This window comes from Athene noctua, unplaced genomic scaffold, assembly GCF_965140245.1.
Source record: "Athene noctua unplaced genomic scaffold, bAthNoc1.hap1.1 HAP1_HAP1_scaffold_130, whole genome shotgun sequence".
In the NCBI taxonomy this organism is placed as follows: Eukaryota; Metazoa; Chordata; class Aves; order Strigiformes; family Strigidae; genus Athene; species Athene noctua.
The window spans coordinates 255,541-283,525 of NW_027437606.1; the positions used below are offsets into that span (position 1 = coordinate 255,541).

Below are 27,985 nucleotides of genomic sequence, written 5' to 3' on the forward strand. Positions count from 1 at the left end.
GCAGATACTCTGAGCCCTGTCAGAGATCCAGAACTGCCGCCATACACGGTTTATTGAAGTCGGTGTTGATCTCCCGTGCTGCTCATCCTGATCTAGGGGAGAGCCGAGCGTCAGAAGGCGCCCCAAGACCCAGACACCCCCAGAAGAACAAGCCAGACATCTTTCCCAACCTGGCCTGCACAGACACCGCACTGTTCCTCCACGCTCACACCCACTCCGCAACGCCACGGGATGCGAGACAACTCCGGAGCCAGCACTTCACGGCTCGTCGGCTGCCGTCAGTCTGTCTGTCGGTCAGTCCGTCAGCCCGAGAGCCGGCAGGGGCACGCAGCCCGGGAAACCGGGCGGGAACTCGCCAGCTCCTGCGGGCGCCCCGGGATTGAACTGCTGGCCTCTCCTTTCTGGCGGGCGAGTCCGCCGAATCTTCCTCCGCCCTGCGGCGAGCAAAGGGAAGCGCAGGGGTGAGAGACGGTCGGTCGTCGGGCTCGAAGGGGTTTAATCCCCTTGCGGGCCGGGCCGGGGGAGGGACGGAGCAGTCCGCTGCGAAGTTACGCCCCGGCTCTCCCCCCGCAGGCAGCCCGGAGCCCGCCGCACCCGGCCGGCGACACCCCCCGCCGCCACCGCCTCCCGGCCGCAGGGACAGCGCCAGCCACTCGCCCGCAGCCCCAGACAATAGGGAGGCGGGCGGGACGCGGCCGACCCACCGCGCCCACCCCGCGGGCGGCAGCGGGGCGGCAGCCCCCGCCGGGCCCGGCCCGGCCCCCCCGCCGGGCAGGACCCGCCGTCGCTGCCCTGCCGCCGCCGGGAGAGCACCCGGCCCGCTCCCCGGGGACGCGGGGCCGTGCGGGGAGCACGCCTCCCCGGGCGGGGGGGTCGCCCTCCCACCTCCTAGCGACAAGAGCCGCCCCTCCGCCCGCGCCGGCGGGAGACGCGAGCCCCTGCCTGACGGCGCCGCTCCGCCTCGCCCCTCGGCCCGCCCCGCCCGCCGGCCTGCCCGCCCGCCACCTCCGCTCGCGGCCGCGCCGCCATCTTGCGCTTCACCGACGACCGCCCCGCTCCTAGGGCGGGGGGCGGCGGGTGAGCCGGGAACTCCCAGCGCCGCCGCCCGCCCGGGCCCTCGCCTCGCCGCCTCCCGCGGCGCCCGCTCACATCCTCCCGGCGCCTCGCCGCCCCGGGGCGGGTGCGCGGGGCGGTCGGGCAGCCGCGGCCGGTGCCCCGGCTTCCCCAGCAGGGAGCGGGGCCGGGGCCGGAGCCGCCCCGCCGCCGCCCCGCCCGTCAGGTGGCAGACACCCGCTGGAGGGCGGCCCGGCTCCGCCGAGGAGCGGCCGGCCGTGGGGGACCTGCCCCGGCGCCGCAGCCCGGGGGCCGCCGGCGTCCCCTCGCCCTTCTTCCCGACGAGGTGCCGGCGCGCAGCGGCTGCGGCAGGGAAGAACGGGGGCGACGGGCCGGCAGTGGCCGGGCGGCAGCGGCGCCCTCGCGGCCTGCTCCTCCGCCGGCAAACTTCGGCTCCGCGCTGGCACCCGTTATGAACTGAGTTCTTAAAACTGGCTGAGTCAGAGTTCCCAATTTATTTATTTAGCAAGCGGCAACAAGCGAAACAGCGCTGGGCGGCCGGGGAGTCTCCTGCTCCAACAACGGACCGCACCCTCCAGGGCACTCTGTTTCAATCTTATACTACAAAGTATTACATAGTCATTATACACCTATACATATTCATTACTTGAACCCGCCTACTCCCGCTTCATATGGTAATTAGCTTATCAGTCCTTTAGGCTTGCACAGAAGTTGTTAAAACTACGGTCAGGGGTCTTCAAATCGTGGGGGGTGGTCTTCTGGGAGGAAGGCTGTGGGTCCTCCTCACGGTGTAGCTTGGAATGTGATGATCCTCTTGAGTCTGTAGTGTTCTTATCAATCTAGGCCCAGTAATCTCTTTGCATAATGAGATTCATGGTCATGAACATCCTCCTGTTTTATTCAATTATGCGCCTGCAATTCTCCACATCTTCTGACATACAGATGCTTCTTCTCTTGTTGTCCCCCCCCCTCCTTCCTGTCACTTTTTTTTTTTTTACACTATCAGGTTAGTTCAATGAAGCATTTGTTGTTAGTATTACACAATATGCAATAGTTCATATTACAGTTTGTTGAATTTGATGAACAGTCAGCTTACCACCTATCACAGCACCCTCCCGCCACACACCCAGGCGGGCGCTGAGGACCGCGTCGGCCGCAGCCCCGGGAGAGCGGCTTTGCCACCGCCAGCCCCGAGCATCCCTCAGGCGCCCCGAGCTGTCGCTGAGGGAGAACACTGCCGCAGGCTCCACAGACCCAATCCAGGGGCGAGGAGTGCAGAGGGAACGACTCTGAGGAAAAAAACACACACCCGTTATTTTTTTTTTTTTTCTGTCTTGTTACAGAACTTGGAGAAAGGGGACCTTTTCCTTTAGTACATACCTAGATATTTTAGTCAATATTTATTAAACTCCCCCTGCCTGCTTCTCAAAAATGTTGTGTTTATACGTACTCTTTCATCACTCTTTGCCTTTTTAGTTCGGACAGTAAAATGTGATTGTTTCCCTGAGAAAGAGAAAGAGGTGGCTTATGGGAACTGTTAAAGAGTTAACCATTGGTCATGGAAGATCAAGATTTACACCATTATAATTTTTTTTTAAAACTGCATAGGTACAGTATCCTGTTGAGACTGGCAACAGGAAGGAGTCTGATCAAAGCTTGGAAGAGCAAAAGTTCCAATCCCAGTAATGTTCCTGGTTCCTCATTTCCAGTCACTCCCGTTCAGTTTTTCCAAGCGTAATCTTGGGGAACACGGTCGGCGAACCACCCCCACAGTCCCATCGAGAATCGGTGACAGCAGCCAAGGTGGAGACCAAGAGAAGGAAAAATGACGTTAACTCCTGTATTACATTTCCAATGGAACACATTACACTGAAATGCAAGTTTTCAGTGTCGATTTTCTTCCTCCTGGACTTGCCTTTGCTGTATAACCAATACAGCAAGATGGGGGTAAGCTGCTCACATACAGTCCTTATTTTGAAGTCTTCAGACTCACAGTGGTTTTTAAGGGTAAGGTTTTGAATGATAAAAATTACTTTGCGATGAAAGTAGGTAGAGCAGACAAAAAAAACCCAACAAGGGGATTCATTTTTTATCAATACTCATCCAAACAACACAGATAGATGAAAAAATTCTGTGTAGGTTTGGACAAACACACTAGAAAGAAACAAAAAAAAAGAAAGCTAAAACATAAGAAACCAAACACACACAGAGGGACTGCAGTTAGGCATTCACTATCACCAGACATTCTGTATGTGAGATGACATTAACACAAGAGCAAAGTCTAGTGCCACCTATTTTATTGCAACTGATACAAAATTTTATTCTCATAAAATTAAGCTTTGCCTATCTTAATATTAATTTTAAAAAAATAACTCTGTCCAATTAACTGAGAAATGTGCTGGTTTGAAGAGTCATAAATCTTCAAAATGGGCTATTGCTTTGCTTTTATTCTAAATATATTTATCACGAACAATATATTCACTTCTATGTAATAAGGAGATACAATTCTCTCCAGGTTACTAGAAAAATAGTTACAAATTAATTCAACTACAAGATCACCTCATCTGCAACTAGCAATTTCTATTAAAATGCTACTCCCCAGTATCGAGATTGTCATTACAAGCAAGAATAAACTTTACCTTAGCAAGTTAGAGGGGTAAATCTTGCTTTGTTTCAAGTTAGGCTATTCTGACTGGCAAAAATAGGCCACAGCAGAAGTTCTTACATTTGTGGAAGGAGTGTTTCTCCCACATTCTTCAGGTTGTTGCTCTATGAAAACCACTTAAGGTGCTATCAGGTAATTAAAAAAACCCTCCCTCTGAAATGTGTGAAGAGGTTTCTAAAGGATTTACTTTTCATATACCAAAATGAGACGTGGTTTAAACCTTTATGTAATAAGCCATGGACTATACAACCCCACAGATTATTTCAGAAAAATGTATTCCCACAATGTGGAAAACAGTGATAAAAGCATATCACCTTTTCAACTGTTTTCTTTTAAAGAAAGGTACTGAAATTATCTGGGAGATATTCAGATCTGCAGCATTCCAAAGGCAATCACAGCAGTATGCCACATATATGTACATTTCTATATATAGGACAAAACTATCAAAGCACTTAAAATTTATTAAGAAAGTATTTTAAGATCTATATAATATATGTATAAATATGCAGAAGTAACCTTTGTTGAATTACACACATATAACAACATGGAATGAAAACATCACAAAGTATGCTGAAATCAATTTTATCACTGAGCATAACTGAAGGCTGCAATTTCTTTCTTCATTTCCTATTAAGAAAAAAAGACAGTAGCAGTCAGCATGAATATATGCTTAAGAACTCTGTTTATGTCTTCATAAAAAGAATCTGTACATACATGAAAATCTTAGTAATACTTAGCAAATACACAGGGTATCACCACCACAATGTCTTTCTATACCCACTAGTAGCTTCAAACACACCCTTATGCATCCAAAACAGAGAGGAGGCTAAGGAGACTCTATGGATCTGCATCAACAGTGCTTTCAACAGTTAGAAAGAGCAGGCAGTTCCTGAAAAGCCACAGCTAAAAGCTGGAAATGTTACTTTCTGCACTCTAACAAGTAATTCCTCAGAGTCCATCTCTACATACAGCAGAGCTCGTTCCTGACTGATTTGCACAGTCACTCTGAATACGAGATATTGTTATATATGTTAAAGCTAAAGGTAGAAGCAGAAAACAAAGAAACCCAGTCACTTTTAATTTAAGCATTAAAAGTTAAGTCACAAAAGCTCACAAGCCCTGAGATAACGTAAATAAATCCCTTCTCATGCTAAACTACGTCATTCTATGGGATGAAAGACGGGCACATATTTCAGGAATGGGCTCCCTGGATCCAAGTAATCCTCACTGTTGCACAATCAGAATGGAGTGTCTGTTCTAACTCTTTACCAGGTGGGAAGAAGGGATTGAGATGACCAGGGCCAAAGAGAAGAGGCTTCCTCTTCTTTAAGGCAGACTGAGAGGCATGAAGAATTTTATCTCTCTAAGGCACAAGCATCTCGGAGACAACTGGATTCAATGATCTTGAATCTGAAGACTGAATATCCAACCTATCTAAATGGATTTGATACTGGAAATGCCAGACTGGGACCATGGGTGCCTCTGGACGGTTTCTGCTGAGTTCTGACAACTCAGAGAGCCTCTCTTACAGGAAGAGATCAGAGAATTTGACTCGGCATTAAACCAGCATAGGCAGAAAACACCCCTTATGTCAAATTAAAGATGCTTGAGTCACACTAGTTAAAAAAAGGTTAAGATGAGACTACAGGAGAGTCTCAAAGTCTTGTTATGTCTCATACTTAAATTTCTTTTCAAGAACGGAATGACTGCTATATGAAGTATCACCACCTCTGCCTATAAGGGGAGAAAGAGGAAGCAACAGGTTGAGAAAAGCGCCCTCATTTCACAGCCACCCGCCCCTAAAAAGGTTCTGGAGAAGCACTACTGACAGACTGAGGTTAACTGCTTTTGAGAGGGCTGTGTGGGTGTACCCCTTGACTTCAAGCCTTTTCCTGCTGAAGCTGCCAACAATTATGCCAAATACAACAATGGTTTTGCAATACGGATAAATGTCTTCCAGACAAATGAAAAAGTCTTGTCACACAGGTAACTAGGCAGCAAAGAGTCATGCTAAGTAAGCGTGATGTCTAGAGTACATGTACATGCGTAACACACACATGCATAACAGTGATGGAAAGTGCTATAAGACAAGAAAAACGTACCTTCGCTAATTTGGTTTTGTCGTAATCTTTCCGATGTTGGTAAATGCAGTGACTAAGAACAGCATAGAGTTTTTCCAGCTGAAATATACTGAAGTTCTCAGTTGCCACAGTGACAAAATGCAACAGTTGCTGAAGAAAAAAATGGAAACAGCAAGTTGAGAATAGTGCAAGAACCTCTGCATAGGCTCTTTATGTTTTTAGAAGCTAAACAGTAACAGCACAACACAAGTGACATCCTACTTCCTTATATTGTTAAATAAAATGAGTGATGCTTCAGAGAACAGATAAAATACCTCACAAGATTTAACTGGAGAAAATGAGGTTGGTTTTTTTCACACTTCAGAAAAAAGGAAGGATTAAATTTCAGACAATACTTTATTACTGATGAATCACATCAACAATTATAACTGTGAATCAACTGCTTCCAGAACAGCAGGGAATGACACAATCCACTTTGTTGTAGGGCAGCTGCCACAGCAAAGCCACCATTGCATTTCATGAGAGAAACTGTTTCTGCAATGCAGGGCACCACACAATGGATCTTCTAGATACAGCTGTGCCAGCTGGAAACAGAAGCATCCTTAGGGGCTCACCATTACCTGAACGTGTACTGTGCCTACAGCTGCTGGCAGAACACATTGCTCAGGTGTCTGAAGCACATCAGAAAGCAAAGTCAGATCCGTTAGCTCCCGCCTTTAAACTGACGAGTGGATAAACTAGTAGAGTATCTCTGCCTGTAGCAGATGACCCATCTCTCACATAGTTGTTTCTGGTAAAGATGTGAATGTGATAATCTCTGGGAAAGCAACAGGAACAAGGGAGTGGCAGCACCTTCTTCCCCTGCTGTAGTTGTTTAGTATCTGGGTGGTGTGTGAGGCTGTGAAGATTAGCTTAACAGAGCAGCCATACCAAATGAAAGTATTACTGCCTCACAACTGCCCATCGCCAAAGTCTGGCTGCCTCACATCAGATGCATTTCATGACTGTGTCACTCCTTGCAGCTGAAACATATACAAAGGCTCTATCGTACTTACCACCTGCCAAGTGGACAATAACCCTGGAGCACATTATTAGCACCCTGACTCTATGAAAAACCTATGTGGCTCCTCTGCATACACAGGAAGACATGAACAAAACCCCCTCCCTGAAATCTGCTTCTGTAGGAAGCCAGCTTTAAAAAGTTAGTTTCACCTCTACAAATTAAGTCACAGCTTAAAAATATGACAGAACTGTGCTGACGAGCCCCTTCACCAAAGGGGATTCCTGTCTGGCCACAATTTCCCAAACAGGGGAAATATCCATGTAATATTCCCTTTCTCATCATGGCAGGTAAACAGCAGCCCTCCTCTGCATTGGCCAACTTCCAGGACTGCAACCTAGCCATTTTCTTAATTTTCCTCACTGCAATATTCCCTGAAGATCAGGTCCTTCTTCTACCCTCTCCAATTCATGTTAAGGAACCTCTTTTACTCCCTGCAGCTGGGCCCATCTTTAAGTCTTTCCCCAGTTGTAGCCTAGGATAGCAACTTCTCTCCTACAAGAGACTGGAAAATCCTTATCACACTGTAACTATGAATGCAAAATTCTAACACTGGATTTTGAAAGAATTTCAGAAAAGCAGGTATTCGTATTTTAGCCATGATGAGCTTTATGCCAGCCTGGTAACTTCAGGTTTAAAGTCATCACTTGTAGAAATAGAGGTCCTTTTCAGGTTCCTAATAAATAAAAACCTGCAAGAAACCAAACCAAAACCCCCAAATCCATCACAGAAACTGTTAGGACATCACTAACCAACAGTACCAGCAGGTTGTCAGTGGGCTATTTTAAAATTCAGCAAGTCCTCTTAAATTAAAAAAATGAGGAGAGAACCCAGTTTCCTAAAATTTAGTTCACCAAAAGCAAGAACAACAGTCTACACCAGGTGTGGAAACACAACAGTCATAGCCCATTACCAGTTCAATTACTTCACAAGCTATATATCCTCCCCATATATTGTTTTAATTGCCATTGTTTAATTGGCATTTAATTGGCAACTGTACTCATAGCAACAAAACGTCCCGCTTCAGTATTAACAAAACAGAAATTAGACTTACTGTGAACTGGTAATCGACAATCGTTGGCTGTGTGGCAGTCCCCGTGGATGGCTTGACATGTATCACCTGCTGCTCTTCGACCGGAGAATATCTTTCATGAATTACAGAGCATACCCAGAAATCTGGAATGACACAAATTTCTTAAGTCAGAATTTCTGTTTATCTGGAATACAGTATCAGTGAAGTATCCTGTACCTGGAACACAGTTCTTTCTGGAATGACAGAGACAAAACTGTTACCATTTTTTCACTGATAAATGCTTGACTTTCACTTTCTTTCTGGCAAAAGTCACTGATCCATAAAAATCAGCAACTCAGACACAAAAAAAAAAGCACTACGGAAGGCAGCAGGGGAAAAAATATCGTCACATTGCCATTACAGCACTGCATGGTAAAACTTGCAAAGTAATTCAGGCTAGGAAACACATCTTACATTGCAAACTTTAGGACATATGTCTTCTATTCCACATGTGACTCTGGCTCCACACTGCTTGAAGCACAGCTTGGTGCCATTTGAAAAACACACCTCAGAATCAAAAAAACAGCAGCTGCAAAAACCCATGAGTTTGGCTAGCATAACTAAAGGAGCGGCATCATTATGCAAGAAACATTGAGTGCTGGTTCTAGGGAGATACAGCAGCAATAACAGAATGGCATTAAAGATGACCAAATCCTACTAAGTAGTGTAACCCTCTTAGGAATAAAAAGGAGCTACATGACCTGTTTGACCTTTCACTTACCATTTGAATTTCCTTCTTCCAAACATTCTGCTACTTGGCAAGCCATCACTTCACTGTTCATTCCTAGGTCTGAAGGTTCAGGAAGCACGACACTCTTCTTTTCAAAAGCAGGCATTGTGAAAAGGAAAAATGTCTCATCTTCTGCCCCAGATTTATTTTCATTCCCATTTTTCTGTCGTTCTCGAAGTACATTTTCATTTTCTTCCACAGAGTAATCCCGTGTGGGCTCAACTTCAGCGTGATCCATATTAGAAACATGTTTTTCTGGAGACTCTTCACTGCTCTCTACCTCATTTTGCTCTTCCGGAACTTTATTTTCTTTATTGAACTGAAAATTCCTCCTCTTTGCCCTGATACCCAAAGAGCCTTTGTTCTTTTTGTATTTTCTTTTTGATACACCTACAAAGGGATACCAGAAAAAGTAATCCAAAACATTACCCAAGCAGTTCGTCCTTCCAAATCCAGCATCCTCATCTTACTTGACTTACAGGGAAAATGATCAAAGAAGCTCAAGTACCAGTGTCTGTCTCCCTACATGTGTCTAGAGAAAGAGTTGCAAATTAATGAGGTCAATTTGCTATTAGATTTTTCCATTCACAAAACCATCAGCTTCAAGATTTTTTGAGCAGAAAATTCTTACTTTTGATAGGAAGTATTACTGCAAAGCAAGGTTATTAGGTGAAGTTGCTTACTGTCTTACTCCGTGAATTAATCTAGATAAACAGAAAAGCGTTTGGAGACAAGCCCTTCTTCAAATCCGTTTTAAAGCTGTAAACTTCAAAAGCTAAATGTGTGTTGGGCAGAGTTAAAGAGACAATTCTAAGGGAATATTTACTGGAGAAAACATTGTCCGTAAACACTTATGCCTCATACGCTTTCTGATTCAGTTAACCTTGTTTAAAACATAATTCGCATTCTCGCCTTCCAGAAAAAGCCACCATTCTTTGTATTCAGGGAGTACCGCTCAAAGCATATGGGTGAAGTCAATGGCAAAATTCTCAGTCATGCCAGTGAGACCCAGGAAACTTCACACTATGTCATGTGCTTTAACGGAGACACCCAAGTCCCTTTGTTCTTTCATGTCCTTTTCACAGGAAGAGTGAGGAAATCATGATCTTTCCTTTACATATCTATCATGATTGTTCCCCTATTTTTTTTCCCCTTTCCCCCTTCAATTGGAAATCACAGGAAGAGGGAGCATAGAGTTTAGCATTTCTGGGCAGGAAAGGGAAAAATGCTGTTATTATATAACTAAGAACTAGTTGATTGTTCAGCAACTGCCAGGTACAACATTTTTGGCTTCAAGAGGTAGCAATTTAGGAGCCATTACATGTCAGTTGGGCCATCAAGGCCAGTATCTTACGATGTAAACTAACCACTGTACTTGACCTTCATAACCATACTGAATGAATGATCTCTGGATTTATCTCATATTTTGAAGCAAGTTAAAAAATATGATGACTCTGGCATGAAGAACCAGGCATCACAGTAACCTGTTATGTGATAAGAACAGAGAAGGCACTGTTGACTTTAACACCGTCTCCAAGAAAGTGTGAATAAAATGCCACTTGCCTTTAGAGCAGGGTGTACTGGAATTTATCGGTGCTGCTGGCATCTTCATTTTTTCATTACACTTTGGTTCTGTTTCCTTATACCCAGGAACAGAGTTCGGCTTTGGCATTGCACAGCAGTAAGATGGAGTATATGTTGAGGAGCTACAGCCTTGCAGGAAAGAAGAGACCAAAGAATTGTGTCTTGCATTGTTGGTCACAAATACTAAGACAAGTATTAAAGTCCTTAGCGTCAAAAAACATACCTCTTTCCTTACGAGATTCTTCAATCGCCTCACAGCATTGTTCAAAATCTTTGTCCAGTTCTGCCCTCACTATGGCGTATGCAGTATCTCTCAAAGTACAAGCTCTGTGCCTAATGAGGCAACCTGAAATTTTACAGGCAGAACTGAGTATTTTCTACCAGCCAATGAAATCCTTTATTTTGACTACTTAGAAAGATTTGTTCTTGTCATAGGTAGGTTATGAAAGGTTATCTCAGTGCATATTTTCCACATATATATATATCCACATATATATATATATATATCCTCACATATATATATATATTTATATATATATATAAAAAAATATATATTTATATATATATTTATATATAGATATATAAACCAACATAAGAGTTAATTATTAAAGCAAAAGCACTAGTTACTGATCAACACTTCTATCGCCATTTCACACCCACGTAGTTCAACGCTACAACACTAGCAACCTGGCAAGAAACGCTCTCTGTGGGTGTTTAAAATGATCTAATCCCACAGATGACATCTATCAATTTATAAATTTAAAATTTTTCCAAATCCAGGATAAAAACACATCCTCACCTCCACGATCTTCAGCTGTGTTGTACTCTAAAGCATTGCTGCAGATTAGATCAATGTCTTTTAGAAAATCTTCTGCAGTCAGGTACTGGTGCAAGTCAATCTTAGAAAGAATGGTCGACAGGTCCATGGGCTGCTTAATAACTCTGGCATAATCAGATGCCTACAAATGAAATAAACATGCTCAGAGATTTAACACATTGTCTACCAAAATTAATTATTTTAATAAAGTCAAATAAAGTACTTTGTAAAAACCCCAAATATTTACGATCCATCCGAAAACACAGAAATTAACAAGTTCTTTTCTTGAAAATAGAAGGGCTACTTCAACTGGCTTTGAAGAAACAGACCAGAAGAGGGAAAGAAAGCAGCAGGGAGGTCAGAAGCCTGTGTGGGGCAGGGAAGAAAACAGACACCCAGAGTGGGATTCATTTCACTTTGCTTCAGAAAATCCCAGCCAAGAAACCTTTCTCAGTGAAGCCACCTAAGATTCTCTTTGTTGTTGGAGGCAAGGAAAAGGCTGCAGGAATTACACCATGGAAGCATCTGTCCTAGACATCTAGTTTAGAATGAGTTAACTGGACCCAGAGGTGCTGATTTCTTTTCTCAGACCATAAAAGGAGCCTAATGACTAGTTTAGGTGAGGACATCTATGTTTGCTTAGATTATTCACATCTCGGAAACTAGAAGTAAAGGGAAAAACAAGTCAGTGGATGCTTAGGGGAGCAGGACTTTGCTGAAACTCAAAGCTCTATTAAAACTACAGCTGACATGGAAGTATATGTCCCTGGCTTAGACTTATTCAATAAATTCAATGAGAAAGAGACTCAGAAGTGTATGGGAGGAAGAAGAAACCATACAGCCCTTACGGTTGATCTCATACTGAGGAGCCCCAGATGAAACGGAGAATAGAATCTTAACATTTATTTTAAAACTACTGCTTCTACTCTTGTTCTCAAAGAAACTACCAACAGTCAGTGAAAGAGCTTTAGACTTTATTGAAACAGTCCTATAGATACTGTTTCGAATAAAGAAAGAGATCTCTCTGCTTTTCAGTGCTGTAACACGCCTACACGTCAAAGCCTTTTAATGAGCAAACTGTGTTGATGTTTGGTCTAACTGGTAGTTGGACTAGATGACTGCCACAGGTCCCTTCTGACTAAAATATTCTAAAATTCTAATGGCATTTTAGAAGGAACCCAGGGCGTCCAGTGAATAGTCAAGTAACAGACACTCGAGAGCCTCAAGGAGTCAGCAAAAGCAAAATTCACTTCCTGCTTCTTGACAGACCAGAACAGTATGGTCCGAAAAACAAAGATAAACCTTCCTATAAAGAGAACACAAACACTGAGAAATAGACAGAGAGAAATGATGAATACACACGGATAAAATGGTATTAAAGGACAACAGTCATTTACCTCCCCTGGGTTAACAGGCTTTGTAAATGCTCTGAAACATCCATCAGCGGCAAGTCTGAGAGTCACATTCCGTAAGAAAACCCTAAGGTGATGCAACATCTCCTCCTTCTGCTCCTCCGGCTGTCTTATTTCTTTCTCTGTCAGCTCTTGAGGCTTAGGCGGCAGTGCTACAGGCAGTTCTTCAGGCAGTTCTTCCAGTGGCTGACAAGCTTAAATCAATCAGAAACTTCTACTCAATTTATGGTACTCAAACATAAGCATATGGAAAATTATTGATAGAAAATTACCACCACAGCAAATACTGTGTACCTATTAACTTACAGCTAGAGAAGTATATCCTCACCTGCGTTGCCCTTTGATGCAGGAAGTTTAGCAGCTTGATTTATAATTAAGTCCTCAAAAAACTTTCTTCTTTTGTCCTTATTAGGCAAGTGGAGTTGGAAAACTTCATAATCATTAATAAACAAGTCTTTTATCTAAAACATGAGGAGAAAAGATATTACAGATAGAAGGCTACACAAGTTTATATTCTCTTCCAAAAAGATGAGTACCTTTCTAAATTAGACCGAATAATCATCTAGACAAGACAAACTGTGAAAAAGTTATCTTCTTGGCCTTAAAAGGCTAGATTTTCATAGGTTAGCACGGCAGATTACGTATCTTCTCTAAGAAACTCCCCTAGAGCTCAAGCCCAGCAAAGGGACCATATGACACACTGATAAAGTGGTGACATTCACCACCTCCAAGACTGATGATTTTGCATTTACCTGCCTTGCTGCCCTTTAGTTTGAATCTTTATGGCAACTACAGAAGGAACGGGCAGGGTTCAGCAGATGAGTGAGGGCTTTTTGGTTTGGGTTTTTTGAAAATTAATTTCAGTGAGGTGTCTGAAGTTGCATACTTCCAAGTTTTACTCCCATTTTTCAATCTCTACTACCAAAAGGTATGGAAGGAATTTCAATACTTAATTTAGAAGGAATTTATTAACAGCTTAAAAACTTCTGTAGAAAGTTAAACTGTTTCAAAGCCCCTGATGATAAAACCATCTAGCTAAGCAAACACACCTCCCCCCCCCCCCCCCCCAGTAACTGAGACAAGGTAATCAGAGCAGCATATTCACATTTGGAACACCTTTCTTTAATGCACACTCTCAGATGTCTAGAAAGCCACGCATGTACTCCTACTGAATTGTGTTAAGGAATACAGGTGAAAATCTGCTACCAAGTTAGAGAAGTTGGAACGTAGCTTTCTAATTTGTAAAGCGTTCACTTACATGGAGATTGAAATTTTTATGGAGGTATTTAAATTTGAAATGACATTCTGTCATTAATGGTGTGACCACTCTATTTTTTCAGTAAAAAGATCTTTCATTTTCAGTAAAGGGTTTTCAGTAAAAATATCTTTTTCCCATTTACATGGCAAACACTGTATATTCTTGACTAAGAACATACCTAACTATCTAGAAGTCACTGGAATTATGATCTGAAGTAAATTTATACATCTGTCTAATAAGCATGAATGTGCGAGAAGGTGGAAAAGTTGGGTCAAAGTCAATCTCTTTACTCAGAAAACACTTTACACAAATGCCTTCAGCATTGTTTTATTTAAGCAAATTTTAAGAGACCTGGTTAGGGTGCCTGAGTACTAACAGTGTAAATTTGCTTAACAGGGCACAGTACTCTGGTTCTTAAAGGACTGATCAATTAACAAGAAAGTGAATAAAAAAAAAATAAGACAAATATCAACAGAAGTACCTCGTTCGGGAGATCTGCATGACACACATCAGATGTTGCAAGCAGCAAAACTGGAGCAAATGCTGGAATGTTCCGCAGTAGTGTTATAAAAGTAGCTTTCAATGTAGGTCCAACAGCCTCCCACCACCAATGGATATGTGAGATGTAAATGATACTTGGTGCTGTTCTCTGAGCTTCTCGCATCAGCTGGTAAAAGAAAAGCTTGGATGAGAAAACTAAACCATGTAGAATAGGGTAACGAGTACGTCAAACTAAGAGTCAAGCTATCTTACGAAGCCAAAACATCAAAACAAACCAGCAGAAGAAGAACTTCTTAACAAGAAGGTAAAAGTTTCACTTTGACTCAAATATAGACATTGCTACGCAGATAGAAACAGATCTGAATTTCTGACCGATTTCAAAACTTCCTAGGCGTAAGATAACTCCTAAAGTGTTTCACAACTCAGCTGGTGTGGTGGTGTGCCCAAGACTAGCAGGAGAACAAGATAACCCTTCAGCAAGATGTACTAGTCTGGGTAAATCACTACATGACTGCAGCGACACCATTTTCAATTCAGAGTGGGCACATATTCAAGTCAGCCTGGAGCAGAGTCAGAACAACCAAAGACCTATGTGAGAAGATGAGGCCTGAGACTGTAGAAGAGGCCTGGTTACAATTCATAATTTCAAGTACATTTTGTAAGATTTGTGACCCTTCTTTAGCCTGTCTGAATAGGTCAGCCACACACAGCCTCTCATTACCAAAGGATCCATCAGACCAGATCCCAATGCTTTGAAAGATCACAAGCCATTTCCTACAGGTAGTACCTCAACCACAAAGGAAGACATGCACCTACTGCATGAGGAGAATGGCAACAGTCCTTTCACATAGCAAATTTCTCTATGCACCCTTTGGGATTATCAGTATTCTGGGAGTGCCTGTCACAAGATGAGAAGTGCATGTGGTATATCTGGGCAGCGACTAGACATGCTGGTTATAGGACTTCAGGTGCAACCACCACATAACAAGAAAGGAATTGCTCCTCTTATACGACTAAAGAGTATCTGGCCATGTAATGTGTCTGTCCTTACTTGTACAGCTCTGAAAAGCTGCTATTAAAGGTCAGAATATTTTAATACAGTGATGTCAAACAATGAAATGGATTTCCTGCCTACAAGTAAAAAGGAAAGCAGTGCTAAATCTGCTTACATTTAATTTTTCTAGTTAAGAACCCACACCATAGTACCAATGCAAGTGTTCCATGAATCTTAATGCTTCTACTGCATATACTGCAGCAGGGCAGCTGTATGTGTATAAAAAAGAAACACTTCTTTTCCCTAAAACCTCAATTGCTTTACCAATATAAAAGGTGGCTACAGAAAGTGCACGACAAACAGTCGGGCTGATGCAGAGCTATCTCCTGGGAGCACAGAGTCTTAAGCAGCAATGAAAACAACATTCTGGATCCCACCGAGTCTGGCAGGATTCCTAGCCATAATGAGACGTTTATTAGCAGCACCTCCCATCTTCTCCAGCTGCTAACAACATCCTCACTGTTTAATTTGAAATGGAAAATATGGGCATGTACAACATCCTTAGTGTCATCCGATCTAGAAAAAAAAGCGGATTTTCAGACAAAAGTAAACCTAACAGCACATTCAAGCCAGGCCAACTCCATTAACAATGAATTTTGCTTACTTTACTGGTTTACATACAGTTCATGTATTTTAGGAGATTAAAGAGGAAACAGATACCTGTGCACATGTTTCTTCTGGAGACGTGACGCTACTAAACAAAACAGCTAGGTCTAGTGCATAAACTGGAAACTTTTCCAGGGCATGTATTACTGCAGGTGCCAAATGAGAAGCTTGCCCATATCCTGAATCTCCAGTTATTAAGAACCGTGGCCTGCAAGATGTCGGCTGATAATGAGCATTTCTAGAACAGTAAGGAGAAAGTAAGTTTGAAAAGGACGTGATGAATAGGCATACAGATGTTATTTTTTTTTTTTCCTATGCACTTTTTTCTTTTGGTAAATACTCTCCATTTTCAAGCAAATAAGAAGCTGGCCTGTGATCAGGAAGACCATCACAGCCCATTTTATTACAAACAGGTACCCTACTTCCCCTAAGAAAACCTGCCAATCCCCAGCGTGTCTGCTCTTCGTTGGGCTCAGTTAAGTACCAGCTCTTCAATTCCACAGGGGGACTGTCCAGCTCAATACACACATGACAACTCATCAGTAACCTGATATGGGGGAAAACAACTCTCAGCACACACTAGTCTGGATCTCTTCACCACCCATACGCACCAGTTTAAGTAACTGTGAGATCTCTACACCTGTCAAGTTTAGCTGAAATTTGGCCATAGTTACTGGAGATTGTGGGAAGGAAGGGGCAGAACCATATTTTTAGAAAAAAAAATAACATGGGCACTGAAACACATTAGCTGTTATCTCAAGTGCACAGTTGGATCGGTTAAATTACAGCGGTATACTGAAGACGTAGAAGATTTAGATTTGTTTTATTCAGCCACTCTAATTGTTTCACTTTGAATTGTGCATTCGTTTCTCAGTCATGTTGCTTTACTCCCACAAAACACATTTGTGAAAAGCATTTGATTTTTCCACCCCAATACTGTTGTACTTTTACTGGGTGAAGTCCAAGATCCTAGAGACCTAACCAAGCTCAGCAAGTCCAAAGATTTTCTGGACAGCACAGTGACAGAAAGTGAGAAAAATAACTGACACTACAGGGATGACAGGAATCTCTTTTTTCAACTGTTGGCTTATACGACTTCCACAGTAAAATGTCAAAAGATTAACATTAATTTAGTAGGTGAAAGTTACAAAATGCAGACATCATTTATGTTTTTCTCACAGTGTTTTAACGAGCCCTTTCTCAATTTTGTTTCTGCTACATAATTTGCTACTGGTTTAACGCTCCTGGAAGGTAGAAGGTCAAAAGATGGCTACACAAATCCATAGGAGTTTTTTAGCTAGAAGGACAGACAGCACATTTCTCTGGTCTTGAGTCTTTCAAGGAATACCATGGGTTAAATCATGTTCTAATAGTCTGTAGACCACTGACTTGGGAAAAGAGGGCCGGGCCGTTCAGTTTAATGGGTTATGATCATGTACTCCGTTATAACATTAGTAACCAGCTGGACCTTCACCCTTACGTCTTGCAAAGACTGATCACACCCCACCCCCCCCCCCCGCTTTACTCCTTCATCTACCACCCTTCACATCAAAACTCTTTACAGACCCAGCCATCTTCAAAACATAAACATAAAGGGGATAAACATTTACCTGCTGAAAGTGAGGAGGCTTTCCTTTTGTCTATCAGGCATATTATGAGTTGGCTCATCTTCAAAGATTGATGGTAATTCCTCATCGCTGTCAATCACATCATCTCTTAAAATATTATTTAAACTGTCTGAAAGATAAGTTTGTTAACTTTCCTCAATAGTCCATCTCTCAATATCACATTAATCCATTAATCAAGCTTCTAACTCAGTGTTGGAAACCACTTGTATTTGAGGGCACATGCTGAAAGCTATTTTCTGGAGTTCATTCTACCACAGATCTGAGACTGCACAAGTCTCTACAAAGCTGTCCTACATCCCGTGATTTGCGTAAGCTATTATCCCTCTGTTGGTGAAAACTTGGAGGTTTTTTTCCTTAGAATAAAGACGATTAGGAACAACTTCTGTAGTTCCCAGACACGTGAAAAACCCAATAAGGCTCCTTCTTTCTGGAGGAGGTTCCCCCACTGGATGTGGAGCAATTAATGCGATTCATGCAATTAGTGCATGAATGCGATGGCCACAGACTTCAATTTGTCTCGGACTAGTAAGTCAGAATATAATAACCTACTAAATACGGCTCCTTGCCGATCACTGAAGGAGGAGATAAGGTAAAGCGGGCAGCAGAGAGAGAATGCCATTACCAATCCCCGAGCCTCTCTGCTTTGATTTGGCTGGTGGAGTTTTGCCTCTGTTTTTCCCCAATGCAAATACATCTCCCAGACCTACTGGGAGCAATATTGGTGGAATATTCTCCAGGAATGAGCATAACAACTAACTATTCACAAATTTCCATTAATCAGGAGTGGAGTGAGTCGATACATTTACTTGCTCACACCAACTGACAGACTAAACCTGATCAGGGCTGATACAGTCAGGAGCATGAGGTGACATATGCTATGCAAGCCAAGCCCCGAAGTATCCACTCCTAGAACATTCTGATCTCACGTGCAAGTGTACAGTGTGATCCACAAACATTTCAATTCAGAGACTATGGTTAAAAGTCATGACACCTAAACCAGTATTTAGCTTAAACCCCTTGTCTTGTGGTCCTGACAGTCTTCAGACAGGAATTAGAAGCATTCATGTAAAAATACCCTTGTCTCCCCATTTACACATTTATTTTGAAAGAGGTGCCCCATACATTAAACTTTAGATCCATCTCTAGAAATTACAAATACCGTGTTAGCTACTGTCAGAAACAGGGTGCTCTAGCAGAGAACACACAGCGCTCTATTCCAAACGACAAGTCATTCACAGCTCTCATGCAGCACTGTGCACATGCATATTATCACATTCTACTATCGTTACAGCTGAGAGGTTTGCCTATGTTGACTGCACAAACCAGAACTTTTGCCCTGGCAGAATTTTAAAGTGGATGTTCTTGCTGTACCTTGCTGTTGGTTCTCCTTTAGTGCAGTCTCTGCATGGGGAAATACTTTCTGTAAGGCTTGTAAAATTTCTGCTAGGGTGTTTTCAAGCAGTGGTTTTGAAATAGGGGGTAGCGGTTGCCCAGGTGAAGTCACAGCCCTCTGTGAAGATGGAACAATCTTCTTCATAGCCACGACAAAATCCTTTGCTGTTATTTTAATAGAATTGGTATCTAACTGCAGTTTCTCATCACTTTTGTATATCTGAGGATAGCAGCGACGCAAAGCACAGAGGGCAGTTTCAGCACATAACGATTTAATATCAGCACCACAGTATCCTAATAAACAAAACAAGAATCACGTTAGGTCAGTTTCAGGCGACACAGAAGTAAAGGCCAAGGTTTCTAAAGTGCAACCCTGAAAGACTCTGCATACAGCCCAACATTAACTGGTTAAGAGAGAATTTAGAGTGACTGCACTGCGGAGAAATTTTGTTATGTGGTTTGCAGCTTGATATCCTGCACTTATGAAGCAGCATCACAGTCAAAACTTTGCTCCCAAGGAAGATGCCCAAACCCCGTTCAACATTCTGACAGACAAAATAAAATCAAAAGAAAAGAAGCATCTGACATTGTTGTTATTTGCTCCCAAGACGTGCCAGTTGCCTCACCGCCTCACTCTGCAGGCAAGGCACAAGAGCTGGGGTAGAGCCTGACACAAGCCCAGATTCCTTGGGGCTCAGTCACATACAGTAACTCACTTAGTTTTCAAACTTACCAACACATTTTTCAGCTAGGTCTTCAAGAAACCTGTCCGATGGCTTAGGGTTCCAGCCTTGCGTGTGAATCTTTATAATCTCTTTTCTAGACTGGAAACAGAATGGTTGCCTTTTAGTTTGTCCCAGGTTTTTTCTTAAAAAAACCCTCAAAACCACAGAACAAAACCCCAAAAAACCTCACAATAATACAAATAATTCTCTTCTCTACTAAACTTCTAAGAATTTTAAAGTTCAGTTAATATGCTCTCTGCTTTTTCAAGCACAATATTTAATCATTCTCAACTTGTTACATTAAACTCTTCCTGGGGGTCTGCAGTGAAATCTAATGCATTTATAGCTTCCATAAAAAGTAAGTTTCCACAAGTAGAAGACCTAATGGTCCTAAGGAAGAACCTCTAGTGAAAAAATAACTAAATTATTTGCAAACAGAGATTTTTGACCAAAGAAAATTCTCTCAAATTCAGCAAAACTTCATGGTGACAGTCTCATTAGTTCATCAAATTTGCTTTTCTGCAGATGCATTCAAGGAAAACAGTCCTAGCACAACATTTCAAATTGCTACAATTGTAACAAAGAATAATAATTATGACTCAAACTACTGTCACTGATCCAGAAAGTGTCAAATGTTGCCTATCCTCATCTCCAATTAGCAAGACTTTCATTTAAGTATTTCCTGGTACATAGATTAATTAGGGCAGATTTCTAGATTTCCACAGTAGGGAGTAGCATATTTGATCTGTTTCATGGTGCCCCCTCTCCTGTTGCTGAGAGCAGGTAAAAACTGGAGACACATGTTTGTTTTAAATACACTGTTTAGTGCACTTTCACCAGCCTTCAATCCAGTAAGTGTTTTATCCTTTTTCCAAAAAGCACTAATAAAAGAAAAAGAAGTGTCAGTGACAGCCAGAGGGAAAACACAAAACCAGCCTTCCAGTTTTGCACGCTGTCGTCACCCTTTCAATATGTTTTGGTTGCTATAATATTGTAATTAAATAATTATAATAGAATTAGAATGATATTATTATTATTTGGTTGCTATAATACTTTCATTGCTTAGCTATCACCGTTGAGCTAGAAGCTTCCCAAGCCCTCCACCTGTGCAGCGTCCTTCACCCCTTTGTCCAAATCCCTGTTAATAAGTACCTCTCCCAGGATACCCAGCCTGGGAACAATCCAACACAGAAGAGCTGCTACCCCTTCACAAACCAAGAGCAAGAACAATTCAGGGTGAAAGTGCCCAAGTGAATTAAATAAGTAAGCAAGCATGAACTGCTTTGGCAACAGGAAATTTTCATTCACTCCTGCACCCTGGTTAAGGTTTTTGTTATCAAAAATGAAATTCTTGTGTGCACACCATTTCTTTCATTTCCAAGATGAGATAGCAGTAATTTGTAGCCAATTCATACATTCAATCTTTCTTAAACATTTGATAGAAGCATCCCATTTTCTTGGCTGGTCACAGTGAAACCAGAACTAATTACAGAACTTAATCATAAATATTCAAGTATCAGATCTGCCCTCCACAGTACAAGACAGTCTCTCCAGATATCCCTCTTTCGTCCACGTTGTACAAAACCAGTTTTGATTTTAACTGCTCAGTGATACTGCATTGTTACATGGTTTTGTTATAAAGATGGACTCTGCTACATTAGCATTAAGACAGTTTAAGTTCTTACCTCTTTATTTGGCAAGCTGAAGAGGAGCTCTCGATCAAAGCGTCCCGGTCTTCGTAAAGCGGGATCTACGGCATCCAGTCTGTTGGTGGCTCCGATTACCACAACCTCTCCTCTGCTGTTTAAGCCATCCATGAGTGCCAGAAGTGTTGAAACAAGAGAGCTAACAGGAAGATATAATTTTAATTCACTGGTTTAGTAAATTCTGTTATGTTTTACATGGCCTTCTCCAACGATCACCCCAAAAGGATAAGCTTTTAGTTGATTTTTAACAGATTAGTGACTCATTTGAAGACATACAAAAAATAGATAAGGTAACACAAGCCTTGTGCTGATCTCAAGCTTAGTGAATTGTTTCCAACTATTGTTTAAAAATCAACGGAAATTTAGTAGCACTGTATTACTAGTTTTCAGGATAAATGAATGTGTCACAAAGTTAAATAGGTTGTGATCTTCTTTTCACAAAGATCGAGCAGTTTCTACGTAGGTACAAAAAATGTACTACCTGTAAACTTGGTCTTGCTTACTGGACCTCACAGGAGCAAGACCATCTATCTCATCAAAGAAAATAATTGAAGGTCGCATCCGGTAGGCCTGGAATGAAAACACAGGAATGCTGACAGAAGTAAACCAGCACTATTTTAAAGAGAAAATGCATGAAAAACGTTATGGTTGGAAGGTCACTAGAACTAGATCTTCAGACTAGCATCAGGGATCTCTACTAATTGAGCAAATGGAGTAAGTGCCATGAGTAACAGAAGACAGCAGCCTATGTCAGCCCCCCTGAGACTGGGTGATAGGAAACAAATCATACCAGTACTTTTTACAGCTCTTTGGCAACCACTGAGAACAGAGCCGGGACTTAATTCAATTACAGGTTCTGGAAGCAAGCTTCCATTATCAATTTGAATGACCGTGCTTTTAGCCTGTATCTTTCTCCCTCTGATCTAAAGCCACCATATCATAAGGAGGTGAAAGTCCCCCTGTGCTCTGCACTGGTGAGGCCACACCTGGAGTGTTGTGTCCAGTTTTGGGCACCTCAATACGAGAGAGACAGCGAGGTGCTGGAGCAAGTGCAGAGGAGGGCAATGAGGGTGGTGAAGGGCCTGGAGAATAAATCCTGTGTGGAGAGACTGAGGGAGCTGGGACTGTTCAGTCTGAGGAAGAGAAGGCTGAGGGGAGACCTCATCACTCTCTACAGCTCCCTGAAAGGACATTGTAGAGAGGTTGGTGCTGGTCTCTTCTCACAGGTGACACAACAAGGGGGAACGGCTTTAAACTCCAATGGGGGAAGTTTAGACTGGACATTAGGAAAAAAATTTTCACAGAAAGAGTGGTCAGACAATGGAATAGGCTGCCCAGGGAGGTGGTGGAGTCACCATCCCTGGATATGTTTAAGGGTTGTTTAGATGAGATGTTGGGGGATATGGTGTAGGAGAGAACTTCGTGGAGCAGGGCTGATGGTTGGACTCGATGATCCCAAGGGTCTTTTCCAACCTGAATGATTCTGTTCTATGATTCATATCTCTTGCCTCTTGAAACCCTTTTTGTGGCTGGTTTTTTTTTTGGGGGGGGGGAAAGTTTGGTGGTGCGTTTTTGTTTTATTTTGTGGCAGAGGGTGGGCGTTTGCTTTGAGAGGTTTTCTTGTTTATTAATCTTTCACAGTACACCTCAAGATTTCAAGCCCCTAAAAAAACCCACTGAAAAAGGAAACACGGGCAATCCCATTTTAGTGGAAGGAACTGACAAAACACAAAAAAGAGTGAACTGTTCTTAAAAATACTCACCACAGAAAATTACAGTTACAGCTCAGAACACATAGCACATTTCAACCTTACCTGATCAAATAACATACGAAGCTCTCGTTCAGATTCACCCACCCATTTACTCAGGCAGTCAGCACCTTTTTTCATGAAAAAGGCTATTCTCCTGCCACCTTGGCTACATTCATTAGCAAGTGCACGAGCCACCAGTGTCTTGCCAGTCCCTGGCGGACCATAGAATAGGCAGCCTCTGCAATTACAAAAAAAAAAAAAAAGATTTAAGAAAAAAAACATTACAACCCCCATCCCTAAAACGCACAACTCTTCTCTCCTAAATAAAAGATTTCATCTATACAACAGCAGTAACAGCTGAAGTGTGAGAAAAGACAAATTGGATGGAAGTTTTGTGTTCCTGCACAATTCAACAAGGCAGCAAACAAAATGAACAAAGAATATAACACAGATGTACAAAACCCTGAGAAAAGATCCACAAGGACACTTCCAAAACTGATGACAAACCAACAGGGGTGGTTACAGCACGGGGGAACCAAACAAGAACAAACTTCAGTGAAGGATGAGACGGGGCTCTAACATGAATCACCAGTTCAGTTTTTAGTGATGCACTGCATATTCATTCTTGTTTTCACAAGAATCAAGATTTGGTAGTAAAGCATTTCATTCTCCTTCAAAAAGCTTTAAGTTACTGGATTTGGACTCCCAGACCATCCATTGCTGATGATAAATGAGGAGGAACTCTAAAGCTGGGAGGATATTCTGCATTTCCAGATAAACATACTCTTCATCTAAAAAAACTAATACACTGCTCTTTCAAGAGAATTCCAATGAAGAAAGAAGCAAAACACTGAGAGATTTTATTTTGATTATTTGCAATAGTTTTAAGTTCCTGAAAGCAAAGAATTTAAAGTCATATTTCAATGTCCGTGATCGAGTTTTGCTGACGAAGAGCATATAAAGCTAACAACTAGATCTCTAATAATTTCATCTCATAATGCAGAACTAATTTAGCTGTATAAGAAGTGGACACATTCTTATTTTAGCCCGAACACAAACACACACTGCAAGGTTCTAGTTGCAAGTCTTATCAATTGTAAAATTGCTACTTGAGCACTTGAAAAAAAAAAAACCACACAACCAAAGAGTCAGTGGGAGAGACAAGTGGACGACTTCCAAGCAACACACATGACTACCAATAATTAACTCCTCCTTGCTTGTAAACTAATTAAGCTGACTTGTACATAGCACTCAAAAACAACATAACGCCACCTTTTAAAGGCAAGACACCTTTAAAGTGTATTCTCACCAAAAACTAAATCTTTGAGCCCACACGTATTCTGGATTCTATCCATTTTCAAGAAATTACTTTTTGCTACTGCTAAAATCCTCATCAACATCACTGAAAATTTTGAAGCATGTAAATATATTGATACCTCAGTCAAATATTCTACGGAAAACAAGTGAATTATAGTTTCAAGCAATGTCTGTTACCTTGGCGGTTGAATTTTCAATCCCTGAAAGACTTCTGGGTAAAGCAGTGGAAAAATGACCATCTCCTTTAAAGCTGCAATGTGGTCAGAAAGACCACCCACACCATCAAATCGTACCTAAAAATAAATTCAGTAGAACACATTTTTGCATGTTAAAGAAAGCTGCACCCACAATAAGGTTCCATCAGAAATCACATGTCAGCACAAATGTAACATTCTGGGCAGTTTCAAATTGCTCGAGAAAAACCGTTAACCAAGGTAGCTGTAGACAGCACGTTATTGAAAGCTTTTATAAGCCCTGTAAACAATTCACTGACACAATGAACTAAAAATACTTACCAGACCATCTGTTTGCATTGGATCACCATCAGACAGACCTGTTCCAATCTTCATTCGATCCTTGTGAATTCTCTTCAACATATCTTTCCCAAAGTTTAGTGGAAGACACCTGTTTTGAATTAAGGAGAAAGAGAAAGGCGCTTTCTAACTTACGATGCAGCTAGAAGATTTTTGCTTTTACAATGATGGGAAGCGAATGCACAAAAACCTCACGAATTACCAGAAACTTCCTAAATAGTTAAATGTTCCTTCAAATGGGTTTACATTTAATATCCATAAGTAAATAAAGGAAAATGGTCACTCCAGACATTAAAGCATTAATTATTTTAACAACTCTTAGCACTTACGAATATCCACGCCAGTATGAATGCAAGAAACAGCTATGCTGTACGTGGAGACCATGAACTGACCTTGACTCGTGTGATGGAAGAACCCCCTAAAATACACTGACATCTTTTAAAGATTTTACATTCAAAAAGTTACAGCCCAAGGGGATACTTATTTCAGTGTGGATTAACATGATGAAGGCTGTCCACCAGTGCTGGGACTTGCTGAGGACTTTACGATATATGTGCCAGAAGACACACAGGTCTGAAAGACATCAGGCTGAAAACTTATCTGTTAAACCGTCATTAAAATAGTTCTTCTAGAGCATTTGTTATGTAAGAAAACCTCAGTCATTTCCTCTATTTATAACTTTTTTTTTTTTTTTTACAGTGGTTTTCTTTCTGAATAAACCTCTGTAAAGCACAGTAATTAAAACATGATATAAGTGTTCCTCCCACCATTCCCACCTAGAGATCAAATTGCTTCTTAAAAATCAATTCTAAAAATCCAGTTTTAGAGAGTCCAGTTACAGTTGTCACTATCAACAGATGTGATTAGATATTGCGACAGTTTAGAAAGTGCACAAGAGGAAGAGGATAACATTTCACAGTTAGGCAGATGCAAACTCCTCCCAGATTCTCCAATTTCATTAACCTTCTTAAATCTCTGTTATGGGTGTTCTTCCTATGGCTCTCAAACTGCTCTTCATCTTCAGATGACGATGAGGATGAGGAATCACTGTCGTGGACTGCCTGTCTCCGTCTGCATACATTGAAACAAGCAAGTAACCAAACTGAAGTACGCACTAAGTCATATTGAAATCTAAGTGAATTCTATCGCAGAATTTACTTTGAGATCTATTAAGTTTCCAGATCGTTTCACTCTTATGAATGAATCTGATTTCAAGTTACATTACATGACTTTCCTTGTGACAGCAAAATTTAGTTTTTCTTTGGAAGGTAAAATGTTTAACCAGTTCACAAAATTTCATAAACAGATTACTCATTTTGTCCAATCTTTCTCACACACACAAACAGAACCTCACTTAGCATTATGTATCCACTCTGGGAAACATAATCCTTTTTAACTTATTTAAAAATTTGTCTTCAAAACCCCTTCCTTCCATAACTGTCTGCTTTCAAGGATGCAAAACAAAGCGCTTCCTATCTAGCAAGAGACCCCATTCTCCATGCTCTAACCGGTTACAGGATCCAAAATCCCTTTGTCATTACTATTGCAATTTATAAACTCATTTAGCACTTTTCCTGTTTAAGAACAGTTTCTTACGGAAAAATTAACTGATTCCAGAGAGGAATCAGTATTTGAGTGATCAACAAAAAATTAAAACTTCCATACAGGTTCTCCCTCTATTATCATCAATTTTAAGAAAATAATTTGTATCCCTCAAGATTAAATAGTCTATGATTTTCAGACAGATATGCTGGCTTCAATTCCACAATAAAAGAATCTCAGTTCCACAATCTCTGCCACAACCTCCATAATCACCTTATCAGTGATAAGGTAGCATCAGTAAAAAGGCAGTAAAAATCCCTTTTTAAAAAATCTAATGGCTAATAAAAAGTATAGCCTCCCCCCCAACATTCGTTGTCTTTATACCCTCAGACCACATCGATAATCCTACTATTAACTTGTAATTACCACCAATACAGAAACCCTTGAAAGCTTCATTCAATAATGTGACTGACGGCACTATTGATAAAGAAGAACTATCACTATTCTATAGAAGAACTATACACCAACCTCTTATTTCTTCTGGAAGACCCTTGTGACTGGCCTGAAAAATACATCTTACGCTCTTCCGGTTCTGTTGAAAGCAAAGAATTTAGAACAATGTTACAGACAAGTTTAAGAGAAAGCAGGATAGTGAAGGAGGCAGAAAACATGATGTGTTTCACCCATCTCTAATTTCAGAAGAAGTTGCAAGTGATTTGGGAAGGGGATTTCATTTTTTGTAAATCAGTGCACAGTATAAATGAAAAAACACATACCTGCTTTTTAAGGAGAACTGAAGAACACAAGGGGAAGATTATCAAGTGTGTTTAATTACTGTTCTTCGAAGGATATGTAGGTAATTTTTTTACCAAAAATCAACAGTAAGTATGACAAATGGCAAAGAAAGATCATGTGCACAGGATACATGTATTTAATAAAATTTACTTGCAGAATGAAGGTAAGAAATGTAAATAGGAGTGTGTGTATATATATTTTCATTCCACAAAACCTCACTCATACGCAAGAAATTAGTCTGAAGAGGAACTATGCATATAACGTACTTGCCATCGGAGCTTGATAGCGCTGAACAGTTTTCCTCTGTCGAAAGTTGTAACGCTTTTGAGTGTCTTCACCATCACCTTTCGCGTCGCTTTCTTCCGATAAAACTACTGTACATTGATTGACAGAACATTAAATGGGTTTTAAGTACTGTTGCAAATTAGATTAAAAAATGCACTACACAGATGCCTAACAGGTTCTACTATTATGTTAATGTTAAGGACACAATAGATCTGAAAACCTGCAACACCTTAAGGCCAGTTTATGCAAAACACGTGCCAGAAATCAGAAAACACAGAGGAGCATGAAAACAGATATTGTTTTGCCCTTGCACCAATGGCTGGGTGACTTCTAATCAGTCTTAACACCAACAGTTCTGTCATCTCAATTAGCTAAGATGCAGCTCCTATGAAAACCA

The 27,985-nt window shown here is 41.4% G+C and overlaps 1 protein-coding gene across 1 annotated transcript; it reads right to left on the reverse strand.

The window, feature by feature from the left end:
• Positions 1-294: 294 nt before the first annotated feature.
• On the reverse strand, positions 295-27,639 carry LOC141955180 (ATPase family AAA domain-containing protein 2-like). Its single transcript, XM_074895144.1, has 25 exons — positions 27,570-27,639; positions 27,037-27,100; positions 25,930-26,037; positions 24,949-25,057; positions 24,611-24,726; positions 23,180-23,354; positions 21,847-21,935; positions 21,345-21,504; positions 19,668-19,758; positions 18,914-19,228; positions 17,525-17,651; positions 15,969-16,152; positions 14,235-14,420; positions 12,824-12,956; positions 12,481-12,689; positions 11,066-11,225; positions 10,490-10,612; positions 10,246-10,395; positions 8,674-9,072; positions 7,935-8,056; positions 5,842-5,970; positions 5,419-5,473; positions 2,525-2,577; positions 2,171-2,363; positions 295-434 (listed from the first exon to the last, which is right to left on the reverse strand). The coding sequence occupies exons 1-25, from the start codon at positions 27,574-27,576 to the stop codon at positions 295-297; spliced, it is 3,597 nt and encodes a 1,198-aa protein (XP_074751245.1). The 5' UTR covers positions 27,577-27,639.
• Between the last annotated feature and the right edge of the window lie 346 nt (positions 27,640-27,985).